The sequence below is a fragment of the Oreochromis aureus genome, linkage group 1 (assembly GCF_013358895.1).
Source record: "Oreochromis aureus strain Israel breed Guangdong linkage group 1, ZZ_aureus, whole genome shotgun sequence".
Classification (NCBI taxonomy): domain Eukaryota; kingdom Metazoa; phylum Chordata; class Actinopteri; order Cichliformes; family Cichlidae; genus Oreochromis; species Oreochromis aureus.
In genome coordinates, this window is record NC_052942.1 from 12371370 (window position 1) to 12387658 (window position 16289).

The 16289-nt window shown below is 39.2% G+C and overlaps 1 protein-coding gene across 4 annotated transcripts in view; it reads right to left on the reverse strand.

Annotated features, from left to right (window-relative positions):
• The window catches only part of LOC116323976 (zinc finger protein 609-like), a 79323-nt gene that overhangs the window by 46343 nt on the left and 16691 nt on the right, over positions 1 to 16289 (reverse strand). For 3 of the 4 annotated variants that reach the window (XM_031744484.2, XM_039608013.1, XM_031744485.2), the window contains exon 2: positions 7050 to 7936. In XM_031744484.2, the coding sequence (XP_031600344.2) occupies positions 7050 to 7808 (759 nt within the window). In that variant the 5' untranslated portion in view covers positions 7809 to 7936. The remainder of the gene's footprint in view (positions 1 to 7049; positions 7937 to 16289) is intronic. The other variant, XM_031744486.2, reaches the window with a different exon arrangement.

Below are 16289 nucleotides of genomic sequence, written 5' to 3' on the forward strand. Positions count from 1 at the left end.
TCGTGATATTTTGTTTGCTAACAATGTATCGATACAGGGACAGCAGAAATCGATATTTTGTTACAAAAGAAGTTTTTGTGGACTGGAACATGCTCTGACTTCAGAGCATGTTGATCAGCTCCTTTTTCTGAGCAAGAATCCTGACATTCCTTCACTGTCCAAATGTGTTTAACTTTTTTTATGGCAGCAATAAACATGAGTTTGCTTATTTTAATTTAAGACATGTTTTATTTTAATTAAGTTTTATTTAATGTAAAATAATATTTTATTTTAATTTACTTTCAAATTCTTCAGTTGCTGAAGGGGCTGCATAGTTTTCACAAATTGCATAGTTCAGAATAGCTATAATTGTACCAGATGGTTGCATTCAGTTAAGTTGGACTAGACTGTAATACAAACCGTTCAGTCTGTCAACAATAAAACTGACTGAAATGAGAGAAAGACTGAGTGTGAGACTTTGTTATTAGATAAAATGAATATTGATAAAGTTTACCTTTATGTACAGAATCTGAATATCGCAAAATATTTTTAAAAATTGCAATAATATCGTATCGTGCATTAAGTATTGTGATAGTATCGTATCGTGGGATGTATGGTGATTCCCACCTCTAGTGTTTGATAGTTAGTACTTGGCATGGCCACCTTTATTTATCAATACAGGCTGAACTCTCTTATTCAGCTTTTTTGTAATTTCTTTAAGTAGTCTTCAGGAACAGTTCTCCAGGCTTTTTGAAGGACATTTAGAGCTCTTCTTTGGATGTTGGCTGCCTTTTTGTTCTGTTCTCACACTGCTTCAGTAATGTTTTTCCATCTATACTTTAGCCCCTTTTCCACTAGTATCTACTTGGATCGACTGAGTACGGTTCGCCACGGTTTTCAGGGTTTCTCATTAGGTGATAGTACTTGGTACCAGGTGCTAAAATAGTACCTGCTCGGCCGGGGTTCCAAGCGATACGAGCAGGTACTAAAATGTGATGTTGTTAGATTGCATGCCACCGATTGGCTGGTCAGTGGCGTCAATCGATGAGTAATGAGTGTGTCTCGTTCACGAAACTCAAAACCACCATTTTCAAAACCCAGCAAAGAGGAAAATGGATACAAAAAACAATTTGGTGGTATTTGATTGTAATGGAAAACCATTCGATCCGAGTCAAGTGGTGGCAAGTCAATCCAAGTAGGTACTAATGGAAATGGGTCTTTTTAACTGCACTGGCAGTATGTTTTAGATCACTGTCATGCTGATAAATGAAGCTGTTGCCTATTAGATTCTTTCCACATGGTATTACATGGTAGATCAAAATCTGATGGCACCATTCCATCAGCTTTGACATGATCACTCAAGACCACTGGCTGAAACCATGACAGATGGCTGGAGATACTGCTGTACGCCTCTCCTGACCTCCTCCCTATATAAATGGCAATTCGAACCTATTCTGTTTTATTTTTTTTCCAGATACTCTTCATCTGCAGCAGACAGTTTTGGGTTTTTTTCTAGGTCTGCCCCTGCCTGCCCCCCATTCAGTTTCCTCATATTTTTTAAGAAGAAATTGCACGCTATGTTGAGATAAGCCAAGTTTCTGGCTAGCTGCTTTTTTTTTTTTTTACTGTAACTGCTTTACAAACATAGACTGAACCCATCAATTTCTTGAGACACTAACTGAGATCATGCAGTCAATTTAGAAATTAAACCATCTCTAACCTGCCACTTCCCTAGTTTAAAGTCTGTGATGTCTTAGAGCACCCGAGTGAGAATGTCGCAGGTAATTGTCTGGTAAATTCACAGTGGGTAGGTGGGTGTCCTGTCTCCTCCGGCTTTAAACAGGCAACTCCCTTGCCTAAACTAAACAGTATTTCCAGTAATAAGTGCACAAATAAAGCGGACCATCTCCTATTATATGGTACATGTTAGCAAAGACTGTGGACAATGCCCTGACCTAATTCTCCCAACATTCTCTGCAGTTCATGTGTGAAAACAGCTTAAGTTGAGACAGATTAGTCAGCTGAGTAGTGCAAGGTAATAATTAGTTCACAAGATCTGTCACGTAACCACACTGTAAATCGAAGTATTTAAAGCTCCTGCAGCATTCACAGTCCTGCACGTGAAAACGTTTCTGAAAAAAGGGAAAAAAAAAAAAAAAAAAAAAAAAAAAAAAAAAAAAAAAGAACAGCACGATGCTCAGTTGCACTTTTTCACATGACAGAAAAGGGAATTATTCTGTTAACAAAGGATTAATTCTCCTCATACATACACAATTGGCTTCACCAGAACATTAACGGGTAAGTTAACAGGCTCTTTCTGCAATGAGCCTGTTGGTGTAATTCGTACCCCTTCTCAAAATAAGTCACAGTCCTCCTTCTGTTCCACAGCCTTTAAAATCCCTGGCACTACTCAAAAGGAATGAGTCGTAACACAAGAGCAACAGTCCATCAGGCAGAGGCAAAGAGAAAGAACTCTGCCTTTCTTCTCATGATATCCCTGAACTCACCGAGCTGGACATCAACAGGAATGCAGAGCTGTATTCAGGGCTCTTTCATTCAAGTGCAGTCTTTCCCTTTTCTGCCCACTTTTCAAAGTAGCATTGCCTATGTAATTTTCCATGAGAGCTGCTCCATTTATCAAGGCCGGTGGCACATCGAGGAAGCTGACGAATGCCTCACTCCTCTAGGTTTGTATAATGAGAGGTGGGAGAGTGAGACACACTCAGAGGTAGTTAGCGCTTGTACAAAGGAAGTAGACAAAGAGAAAGCTTTGGGGACCTTTAACTTAGGACATAGGCAATGAAGCCAAGCTATTACACCTCTGCCATGGAGAACAAGATTACTAGTGAGACAGATACTGATTAATGCTTGGATAAGCCATACAAGATCTTTTAAACTAGATCTTTCAGACAAGCTGTAACAAGGCTGACAAATATCCAAATTTGCTTCCTAAGAATCTGCTCTACGGTTAAACTCTACATAATGTAGACATTCAAGTATAACATTTATATACAAAAAAAGCATTCAGACTTTGATACAAACTCCATTTTACCCTGTAAAGCGTCTGGATGTGATTGGGTAAAAAGGCAAGGCATTAAATAACAGTGTGCAGAAGGCGTACAAGCAAGTACTTGTGATGACTAAGGGGAGTTGTGAGTCAGTTCAGTGGTCGTTTTTCACATATTTTTCCCCCCCATCAGATTTAGTATCAATTTCACAGGCAGTAAAACAAATGTCGTCAGTGGACGCTGAAAGCTGGTGAAATTGGCTTGTGTACAATGAAAAAACAAAAACAGCGTCCAAAATGCACTCAAGTCTGTAAGTATTTGGACAGTTGACACTATTTCCAATTTTTCCTCTGTGCACCACCACAGTGGATTTGAAATAAAGCAATCAAGATGTGATTTATGGAATTATGGACAAACCAATATGATTATAAATCTAAGCACTGTTTTTAATACTTCTCAGTGACTGCCAAGCGATGTTTTGCCAGACATTTACAGAATCCAGCTTCACTCGCTGCTTGTTTCTGCAACTTCCTGCCTTTGGTTTAGTCTTCAGTTAGTGAAAACTATGCTTATCTGGGCTGAGGTCTGGGGACTGGAGCAGCCATTTAACATCATTCAGTTTCTCTGCCAAAGAAGCTCTCAGGTTGCGTTGGCTGTTATGTTTCAGGTCATTATCCATCTGTACAGTTAAGTGCCGTCCTATTAGTTTCCATTAGCTGCTATATTTGCCCATGCTATAATACGTTATTCACCATATTTGACAGAGGATGTACGCTTTGGATCCTGGGCCATTACAAGTCATTTTGTGGCAAAGGTCAGGTCTAATCAGGTCTTTCAGTTCCTGGGTGTCGGTTTCTATGCTGTGGTAAACCTTACTTACATTCGCCTGCAGGATTATTCTTAAATACATTTTACACAGAGCATCAAACAAGACTGTATTTTGTGTAGATGACCCGTACCATGCGTTTCAATTATGTGGAAAAGAGAATGAAGCAGGATGCGCAATGAGAAGAAGAAAAATCAGCACAAGTGTTGCAATGCTCTGGGCAATGATTGCTGGGGTATTTGGCATTCTGGCATCTGCGTGGATACTTTTTCACAGGTACCACCAACACAAAAGTTACTGCACACCAACCACACATCTCTGAGGTACTGGCACTTCTTCTTGACTGCCTATAAGACTCATACAAGCAGAATTTCAGGCACAGCTAAACACACATTAAAAATCTTGATCAACAGTTACATTTACTGAAATCCAGTAAGGAAAAAAGATTTCAAAACCAACTCTAAGTCTACATAAGGATTGATTATGAGCCATGAAAATTAGAAAACCATAATTGTCTACACTAACAGAATAAAAACTAATGCACAATATAATGTTCGAGCTCGATCTCCTAGTGCTAATCAATACTTGTGGTGTTTACACCACATACAATGGAAATGAATGCACTAGCATTTATCTAGCACTTTTCTAATCTTACCACTCAAAGTGCTTTAGACTACAATTTAATTATACATTTATACACAGCTGTCTTCTTTAGATTTTAAGCACTTTATTTATCTCGCATACACGGTCATGGATGGCTTTGGACTTTAGCTAGACTGCCCAAAGGAAATCCATGTAGGTACAGGAAGACCTCTGTTATTAGACCTGTCTGCATTGAATCATACCTGTTATTAATCACTGGCTTTCTTCCACAGCATGTCTTTTATCCTGTCTTCCTTCTCTCACCCCAAATGGTCGCGGCAGATGGCCGCCCCTCCCTGAGCCTGGTTCTGCCGGAGGTTTCTTCCTGTTAAAAGGGAGTTTTTCCTTCCCACTGTCGACAAAGTGCTTGCTGATAGGGGGTCACATGATGGTTGGGTTTTTCTCTGTATGTATTATTGTAGGGTCTACCATACAATATTACACCTTGAGGCGACTGTTGTTGTGATTTGGCGCTGTATAAATAAAACTGAATTGAATTGAACAGAACACGCAAGCTCTGCAGGAATCAGGAACTTCCTTGCTCCGCGGGACACTGCTAATCACTGCACCATCATGCCGCCCATGGCAACATTGCTACTGCCAAACAGACCTATCGCAACTGTCGAGGTCTGCATCACTGCGAAATGGACATTTAACGCAAAGCTGTAAATCAGGCATTAGAACTGATGGTGTCTCTAATGAGGTGAGTGCAGCGAGTGCAAACTTTAGCTATTTAACAAAAGGAAAGCAATAAAATAAATACATTTTAAAAAGTATTTAAAAAGAGAAAAAGAGAATACGATATTCCCTGAAGTGGTCCTTTCTTACATGTACCAAACAGCAGGTTGTAGCCCACTTCAAATGTGTTTGTACTAGTAATCACTAATGGTTATTTTACAGTTATTATATTAGCTGTGCTATTCACACATCAATCCAAAACAACTTTGTATTAAGAGAGCTAGCAGGTTAAAGGCTGGCTAATTTCCAGTCAGGCGGCGTCACACATTTGTGTCTCTGTCGGTTAAGTCCTAGAAAAGCTCAGGACTGAAGAGCAGGGCTGAAAGCAGCTTTTGTTTGGTTTTATTCTTTGAGGTAAATGCACTTTTGATGTGTGTGGTTTCTTTCGTTTGGGTTTTTTAAACACATCCATTAACACTGGACACCAAATGAAACTGCTCTTCAAGCCAAAACTGATGAAAGCAGCAACATCCCTTTCTTTCCTCCACCATCACACTTTCAAGGATACATTTCATCAAGCTCGATATTTAAAAGCAGTTGTGACCCCTCTCCTTTATTCAGCGCAGTGAACCAATTCACGCGGTTCTCCCTCACGGAACCTTTTCATTTGAAATACATCGCAATTACAAATTTCACATTGAAATTTCCTTTCGCAGCACTCGACAGCTCTACAGCTTGTGCTCGTGTCTGGGTGTCCTGGATTTAAGGAATCAAACAGGCTTCCTCACAGCCCATCCCCCATGCCACTTTCAGAGCAGCAGGAAAAACGATGAAGGCGTGCTTTGCACCAGCTCCCTCCCCCACACACTGCTCCACCAGGCATTGCTGGGGCTTGTGGGATTAAGAATGGAACACGATGACAGACAAAAACAGTCCTCAGCACCTCCCTGCTCTGCTGTCTTTTATACTGCAAGAGCATGAAAAGGCTGCTATGAGGCATACAATAGAGACAGTGATAGATCAACTCTATGAGTGAACAAGATAAGTGTGGGTGAATAGCTACACGGATCTTTATATTGTTCCTGTATGACAATGTCAGCGTTGAAATTGTGCGAATAATAAAAAGAAGAAGAAGAAGAAGAAAATTTGACATTTACTTCACTTCACAGGGATTATGTTATGGTTTTGCGTGACAGTGTGCATTATATTTTAGTCAGCCACTGGTACTTTACTGGCTCATGTGAAGCACATAACACCTTTGATTTCAACTGAGGCGTGTTGGCATTTATTTTTAACATGGAACAATAATTTAAAATAAGAAGGCAATTATCAATCCTGCTGTCAAGAACAGGAAAAAAAACACTGCTGTGTGGGCCATTTCCTGTAGCTGGACTCAGCATCTTATACATCAAGGGTACCCTTTCTCATCGCATGATAATAATAGAGAAATCAGCAGTTGGTCTTTTCTTCTGCATCACATGTCAGACTGCTTTGGGGAATGTGCATTTCCAAGCCTGCAGAAAGCAACAGGCCATTACGAGCACAATTTCCAGAAGTCTACGGTATTAAGCACTGCTGTTTTTATTTCTCTATGATAAATAAAGCCAGTGCTGTTTCAAAGATACTTTTCACCTTATAAACAAGGCGAGCATTCTTCTTGCCAACACACATTTCGATAGAAATAATAAATATTGTCAAATTTAGCAGGCTTTAGTTAGGATAAAAAAAAACATGTATGCCAATATGTTTGTTTTTTCTAGGAGACTAATGAATAAAAACAACTTATTTAATGTCAAAGGTGCATCTCGCTAAGACGAGAAATTAAAAAATTCTTTTCACAAGGACAAATATAACTCAATCCAGTGATGCCAAACAGATACGTGCAAAGTTAAAACCAAAAATAAAGGAAAACCTACCTTTTCATTTTTTACCTTCTTTAACGTCTTGCATTCTCCATTACCATTCTCCACCTCCTCTGGTTCAGTTTTTGTAGTCAGTGCTGGTACTATCCCAACAGGTTCAAGTGCAATATTCCCCATTTGATTGGCATCTGCCAAGTCTGCTGATTGCGTGTTCTCAAAGGATGCGTTACGACTATTTCCCAAAGCAACCTGGGCTTGAGAGACAACGTCCTTCTCTGTGACACCTATTGCAACAACAGGGGCGCCATCTGTTTTGTCCTTCTTGCTTTTCCCACTAGCCCCGTCTTTCTCTTTTTTACCGCCGAGAACACCTCTGGAGGCTTTTCCCACTTTTTCCATGTTCTTCCCAGAGGTGGAATTGTTTCCAGCAGCTGCTGCACTTGCTGCTGTGCCTGTTGGCTCCCCTTGAGTCCGCCCTGTAGTTTCTTTTTTACCCCCATCTCCAGCTGAAGCTTTGTTATTATTGTCTTTAGAGTTCTTACTGCGCTTGTATTTGGATTTGCTTTCCTTGCCTTGAGAGCCAGACACTGGACTAACAAACCTGATGTTGTCAGGCAATGCCGCAACTGCACTTGGTGGTGCCGCCATACCGTCCTTGGTGCCAGACATCTCAAGTTTGTCCTTCTCTAAGTCAGCGTCAAGGTCAATAATCAGATTGCCAACACCGATATCCCACTCATCCCCGCTGTCGTAAGTGTCCACCGCATTAGAGTCCACACCTTTCCCGCCTGCAGTGCCACCACTTAGGGACATTTTAGTGCCAACGGCCCAGGATTGCCTCAGTGAGGTCCGACACCCTCTTAGACGGTTGGGACACAGGGGCAAGGGTTAGAGAATCCTCACGGTCTACTTGTTCCTGTCCCATTTAACCACATTTTACCCTAGAAAAAAAGAAGCAAGAAAACACATACATTAATCTCATATTTCAGACACAAAAATAACAGCACTATAACTCTGTGCTATAGTATTATATACATGAACACAGCATTTCAGTGGATACAAAAAAAAAAAATCGTTTGATCATGAGCCAGTAATTCTCTGATGATCACCGTGCAAACCACTATGGTAATACCCACTGGTGTGACAGCGCTGCTCGAAACCCTCTCTTCATAATCACTTCCCACAGTCGTCATGGCAACCATGGGAAATGTAGCCTAAATCCTGCTTTGACAGCCAAGGTGGCCCCACTGTTCTGAATGACTGGCTCTCTTTTCACAAGCCACTGCTGATAGTGCCACTGCTGATAAATAAGAAGTAGCTGGCCTCACACTCCCCCGCATGGTTTATGGAGCCATGCCTTTTCAACTCAATAGTACAATGGTAATCTTGAACTAACAGAGGAGCTTAAAAGCATGAATGAACCAGTGTATGTCTCAGGAGAACACCAGTTTGTTGTATTTGCTTACACAATGTAGCCCAAAGGTCATCACTTTTTTATATCTTTGGGCAAATAAATATGACATTCTTGAGCAGATCCCAGCTGTATCCATTTGTGGACATACTGCAGATCACAATGGTCAGAAAAGAATCTCTAAAAAAAAAGTGCTCTCAAAACAGAACTCAAATCTGGGTTTGAAAAAGGTAAGATAGTTATATAAATCTTTTTGTATAAAGATCCAAGTTTTCTGTTCTTGTTTTTTTTCCTCTGGAGTTTCAGGAAAAAAAATGTGAGCTCAATGTGAAAATCAAGCTGTTAGCGTGCTTGTTGTGAGTGGGCGACTGTGAAAAGAGGTTATTATTTACTATAAGAAACACTGAAAGTCTGCTAGGAGCTTTATTGTAAACTACAATGATGTCTCCATGTAATTAACCAATGCACAGCACAGCCTCACACAGTTTTACAGTTAAGTAGTTGTATTTTGACACTAAAGTAATAACTTGCCATTAGGTTAGTATTAGCAACGGGTATATAGGGGTAATGTATGACTAAATTTACATAAAAATGGTGATTAACAATAGTGATTAAAAATAAGGTGCAGAAACACCGTTTAAGGTAAGCATGGATATGTGTAAAATAACTGGAATAAAACAATGCTAATAATAGAAGCAATAGCCTGATAGATATGGTAATGTTGAGTTTATACAGATTGTGTTTACACATTATAGGCTATTAACAATACCTACAATATTGTATCACATAAAAAAAATATCCTCAGAGGAAGTCACATATTATAATCATTATAATATAATGCTGAAGTTCACACTTGCTTATGCTCCAAACATCTAATCCTGTTTAAAGTGCTCCTTTAAAAATGATGCTTATTGCTATAACTATTTACAGTCAGGTTGGTCTACAAAATGATTAGCTTTCATTTTCTGCTACATTTCATAGTAAAATTATGCTTCAGCTACATCTAATTATCTGCCAGTCAAATTAGCTTGGACCTAACCTTCTCAGAAATGCAAATGTGTCGCTGAGATACAAACTGCAACAACTGCAATTGTTTTGGTCGGCAGCAATATGCCGTGTAGCAAACCGATGTAAATGTTGCATGGGATGTTCTGTAAAAATTAATGTATATTGTAAATGCTAGTAGTAGTAGTGGAGTAAAAATGTAAAAAGAAAATTTGATTAGAATCCAGAATCAACTCGCTACACGGATTCAGCTAATGCCAACCTTTTTTACAATCAATCAATGGGTAAATGAACAACTGGCATTAAACAGTGCTTCTATAAAAGTAAAGAAAGGTGAGTCAAGAACTGATAAAAATCAAGGACATCATTCACAGTGTGTTACTAGAGATATCAAACTTGCCAGTTAAAAGAAATGGATAAGCATTTTACTTTTACTTTATTCATAAAGCATATAAATTCATAATGCACACTTTAAAAAAAAAAAAAAAAAAAAAAAAGACACACAAACCAATATAATTAAAATTCACATCTGAATGTTGGACTTCTACTCATGTATTTGGCTCATTTGAATCCTGTGGCATCCACCAAGAACTGTGACAGCACCCAAAGAGATTATATGGAGATATTAGCATATTTTCTGCCTCATTACTGCTGGTAGTACAATTAAATGAAATAAATGTTTCTATAATGGAAGAGCTCAAAGATTTATTCTTTACACCAAATTATCCAGTTATGACACATACCCACACAAGACTATATTTATAAGTTCAGTTACACCCTCTTCAGGGGGAAAAAAATCTAAAGGATGCAGCACAGATGCTGGTGCACACTTACACCTAACAGCTCATTTTAACATGTACCCTGACTTAGCTCCTTTAAGAAAAACAGTGGAAACATCACAGCTGGATCACACAATACACACAGCTCGTTCTGTTAAATGATCACCCCCAGCAGTGACGGAGGTAAAACTGTTGAACAATCATTTGATCGCTGCTTATTCCTCACAGATGGCTCCCCAAAGGAACGACCATCAGTGACAGGTTTTGGGGGGGGCGGAGTGATGCAGCTGTCCCTATATGACTGGGTAAACAGTTGTGAGGTCTAATTTGTCCAACACCTCGACAAAAGAGAGGTTGTAACTCTAGTGGCAGTTGACCCACTGTACTGCCCCTTTTGCTGGAGCTGCAGCGCAAGCCCCTTTTGAAAAAGCTGCACTGAGGAAATGTCCCAAAGAGTGCCCCATTGAGTGAAAGGCATGCAGGCTGTGTAACTCCCACAGTGCTTGCACCCCCAGCCTCCCCCCACCCCCTTTTTTTTTTTTCTCCTTTTCCACAGATCCAGTTTCATTCAGCTATCTATTAGAGGCCATGTAGGGGTGATTTAGCCTTGAGAGTGTAGAAAAAGGACAGCGGGTTGTGATTTCTGGATTATTTCATGTGGAACACAGCTAATTCAGATTTGACATAATGTGGTTTTTCTACATGTGACTGCTAGAGTATGTGTCTGTAAACAAGGCTCTGAAAATGACTACTGAGGCACCGGTCAGCCTTATTTTCCCTTTTTTTGCTTACCAAGTGTGGCAGACAGAAGCAATACAGCGGAAAGGTGAAAAATAACACAGACACAATGGGAAATATGACAAGTGACTCTATTATTACCACCGGTAACTGACAGAGAAAATATGACTGCACTATTAAGGGCTCAAATGAGGGTAATTCTCCAAAATCTGACAAAAATAGCTGGCAATGGACGTCACACATTTTAAATCAAAAGTCAGAGCAGGTAATTATTGTTTGATTGCACAGACAGGCAGATAAGGGCTCAGCTAAGGCATAAATGAGACGTGCCCTTAAATTAAGCATGATTATCTTTGCTAGGAACCTTCTTACTGTATCCTACTATCGCAAACCCAGAGATCCTTGAGACACACGGCAACGAAAACCCATTCATTTAGATTATTGCATGCAGTGATAAACACATATTTAATAGCACTACCAGTGAGGCCCAGGGCATTGTTTGTTGCAGCTCCTGGTATAATAACAATAAAAAAAGCTTATATAATGCTATAATGGTTTCTTTTCTTTTTTTTTTTATTGAGGTGCATACTTAGTCATAATGATTATTACCTCATCCTGAACTCAGTGCACCACATCTTATTAAGGCCTGAAAGATGTTTCTCCAGAGTTGCTCTAAATTGTCGTGCAGGGCTGGAGGAGAGATTTGGTTTACCATATCTCACAGAGAAGAACACCTGCAAAATCTCAAATGCATTCCCCGCATAGCTGTGACTCTCTATATCAAGCACTGACTGTTTGAACAGTGAGGGATATCCAGTAGCACTTGTGCTAGGAAAATGCACCACTCGTATTCATTTCATATTTCATTCGTGTAGCTGCCAAAAAAAACAAAACAGAAAAAAAACCAACTCAGCTCCACTATCCACATCCTAAAATCCATCATATTGCCACTTTTATTCCCAGTTTCAAATTGTATAACAGGTGAACAAAATCGCATCATATTGCCAAAACAAGGGAGAATTGTATTACGGTAGTGGAAACTCAAATTGAATTAAAGAGAAGGAACTGAAATCTGGGTATATAACAGTGTGTTAATCTATATTACATTAGACTCTCCCTTTTTCCATTGGTTGAACACAATGTTTTGTTTTTCCCCTTTTACATTTAGCGTTGTTTGACTTTCACATGCTTTGGCTGCTCCATATGTTTCTGGATTGCAGTCTTCCCAATTGTGCTATAGTTAATTTGATGGTTGTGTAACTTCTTGCCTGCTTCTTCTATTGTGCAGCAGTAGTTCAATAACAAGATGTTTCCTTTAACGGAAAAAGTCTCCAGCAACTAGCTCCATTTAAAATGACTGCTGAACCCACTTTCAGCTGCTCAAATGTAATTAAACAAATGGAAAGAATCACAATTGATGACTGCCTTTAGTCTGACACCAACACATTATTCTGAGGTTTCTTTTAACTGCATTTTTGGTTGTTTGTTTTAGTTCAGGTGTCTTTTTGTATTTATCTCCAACAGGTGAGATGCATGTTCCACTAGAATGTGATCAAGTGACTGACTTCCTATTGAAGAATATTCCACTTCATTACCTTCAAAAGCTCCTGGATTGCTTACACAGTGTTTTGGGTCAGTTTCCATCTGTACGGTGAAGTAGCGTCCCATCTACTTTGCTACGTTTGGCTGAATCTAAACAGACAGTATTTTCTTTGTACACTCTGGATTATCCCACTGCTTTTGTCATCTGTCACATCATCAATAAACACCAGTGACCCAGTACCGCTGGAAGCCATGTCCAATCTAATCTGGTCTTTCGGCTCTTGGTTTGTACCTTAAGGTAAACCCTCTGCAGTTCTTTTTGTGAAGTCTTCCCTTCATGCTATGCTTAGATAATGATATGCCAACCTCCTGGAGAGTTGTCTTCACCTGACTGCATGCTATGAAAGCAATTTTGTTTCCTTTGCAAAGGCTCCTGTGATCATGCACCACTGTTCCCTTCATCTCATGTCCAGCTCTCTATATGCTGCCAAGCCCAAGCTCTCTCTCTCTCTGAAAAAAACAAACTTTTAACTGGTCACCTTTAATGTTGCGCCTGCGGTTTGGGTTTTGCAGTTCCTTTGGTTGCACAATGCTGACTCACAGAAAAATCCACAGCTGGAATAAACTACAGACTCTCTCACTGCTCAGCTGATCAAGAAATAATGAAGGGATAACCGCTACCTGTGCACAAAACAGGTTTTGAGTCAGCTAACCAATAACATGTGGTTCTTGAAAAAAAGAATGGGCCACACATTGTAACTGCAGTTATAATTTAACAAAAACAGTTACAAGGTTTACATTTATTCGGAAACAGCTGACCATTCTCCGAAATAGGCAGAAATAATTTGTCCATGATAGGAAAAAAAAAAAGAAAAGAAAAAGAATACTGAGAAATAAGATACACAGTAACAAGGCTCCCTTAGAATCTGTTCCTAATATTCTGCCTAGCAACACCGCTGTGCTGTTTAGCTTATGGCTATAATTGATTGTACTGTAACACAGAAACAGAGTATAGCAAATAAACACTAATTTGCATGCTTACTTCTTCTAAATTATTATTAAACCAAACAATGGCACATAAGTCCAGTGCAAAAATAATCTAGTGGCATTTGTAGCCCTGGTAATTGGCTGCCCCCCATATCACAGAATTATTAGTGACGTCGATGCTCCTGGCTAGCTTCACATCCAAGGGAAAATCTTTGACTTGCAATAACATTATTTAGTATTGCAATGACAGCTTGCCTTGTGATAAATAAACAAATACTAAATATTCAATGCTGAATATAAAGTCCACTTTAGGGTTGGCATTCTCTAATCTTTCCATATTCAAGGCTTAGCTACTGGCTAGGTATATAAAGCTATAAATATAATAAATTCTTAATACGCAGGTAAGTTTAGAAAGATCTGCCAGATTTGAAGTTAAGTGAGAAATTAAGCCAACAGTTATGCTACTACTTCATTCTAGTTTGTTCACATGGCTATTTAGTGCACTGTGGTTGTGTAAAATGAAGGCAGAGGGTGGGAACAGTTACAATCCAGCTTTTATTTATCCTGTTTAAGCTTTTATAAAAGACTCTTATTATTTTTTTACTCGAGGAGCTTTAGACAGCACTCACATTAACAAATTTAACTGTTATTAACCAGAGTTAAACCTGATTTTTCACTTGACTATGTTGTCTCCACCATTTGCTGTAACGAATGTGGTAACAAACGGTAGAGAACATCAAGCACAGTTTTGTTTGTCCATTTGATCTGGGAATTGATTTAAAAAAACTGTTACTTACTAGTGATAATAGTAGGGAAACCCAATTGTTTAACCTGATGTATTCAGCCCTGATTGGTCTGATATGTCACACATTCACATGCATGTGGTGTGTTTAAAAAAAACAAATGTGATGGCTTTAACTGCTAGTAGAAGCCCAACATGACAAAAGAAGACCAACTTGAATGCTTACTTTGTCTTGTAAAATGTCATTATGGATACTTTGGGCGGAGGGGTGGTAGGTGGGGGGTTAAAACCCAACGCCATGTTCTTCAGCCTACAGATGTTTTCAGATCTTCTTAATTTCACTCAGGGCGCGCATTCACAAACTAACCTCTGTGTAATTGGATTGTGTGCTTGAGCTGATTACCAAAAAATAAACACTAGCAGCCAATCAAAGTGATGGGAATCAGGAGTCTGTGGGTCAGCCAGCATCTTGAGCAGTAAAGAGCCCAACAACAGTAACTCCCAATGCTAAGCAAATGGAGGCTCACTAGACAGCTGCCTTCCATATGAGTTAAGATAAATTTTGCAATCTCCCATTTCTAAAAGATTGATTTTTATTTTTTTTTAAATTAATACATTATACTCAACACCCTATAACCTCTTAATATAAAGTCTTTCAGTCTTTTCTGTAGTAGTCTTCCACGACTTCTGGACTGGCAGAAAAATGACTCAGACCAAACCAGATGTAGAAGAGCTGCTGTTGGGCAGGAAAATTTAAAGCTCTTACACAACGCCGCTTTAAAAAGTATATTGTCCACAGTAGTGTTCCAGTAAAACGGGTTAGGTGACAGAACAGAAGTGACACTCTCTTACATCTTGCATCAATGTCACATCAGTACATAAACACTAAGGTGGACAAATAAGGCAGCGTAGTCATCATTTGATCACAGCTGAAATGCCAACGTAAATGTTAAACCTGACTACAAATATTTACCTCTGCTGCCTCACAGACTGTTTTGGAATATTAAATAAATAAAATCTATTATGTGATCAACTACACTGACATTTAAACTATTTGCTCACAGAAAAGGTTAGATGCATTAGGAAACTGACTTCTTGACATTACACCCTCTCAGCACCGTATCCGAGCAGGTGTATTAAAGCGTGCACAAAAACCAAGACAAGCCTTTGCAGATTCCAGGAGACAACATTTTATTTTTGCTGTGACTTATTGTAGATGTCAGGGCAAAACAGGGAGGAAAAAAAATCATTTAAAACTATTGAATCTTTTTTTTTTTTTATGACCACTTCTGCAAGACGATTGCACAGGTCACCTGAGGCAACCCTTCCCAGTACTGACTTGGACTGACTGCAATCACTCCCAGAGAGATTTTGAAGGTTTTCTAATAATTACTGTCTGATTGATGAATGCAGACATGCAAATATGTTGCCACCAGTCAGATTAAGTCTTTGTTAATAAGCACTTGAGGAAACTCAAATATTTGGCATATCACAAAATGTACCGACAAGAGCAACACATTCATAATTAACTTAAGTGATCCATTATTACTGTACAAAACTGACCAGGCTTGGTGTTCACTCTCATTGTAAGTTTCATGTGTGGCAGGCTTATTTTTCTGTGACCACACAAACAGCAGATTCTGGCAGCGAGTTAATACATCCTGCATGATTAATAAAATTGGCATAGTGTTCGCCCTGCTTTAAAGACCAACTCTGCACTGGTGCGTTGTCAAACCGTTCCAACGTGTGCCTCGCTAAAGCTCTTGCATATTTGTTCCAGAAGGAAATGTGAATGGACTTCTGAGTGTTTAGCTCACAGCTGATAACCAAACCAACAGAACATCATGCCAGTTCTGCATTGTTGTACCTTTACAAATTAGGGGGGGGAAAAAACCCACCTGCTTTAAGGTGTACACATTTGTGTAACTTCAGTGCCAATCACTCATATCAGTAACGGTACAAACTTTTCAAGCAACTGTAACAAGAAGAAACCAAATTCCTTAATTATAAAACCTTATTGTTAGTAGTATCTATTTAAGGCAGATGACTGCAGTCATAGGGGAAATGTCAGGGATGGAAAAAGATGACAT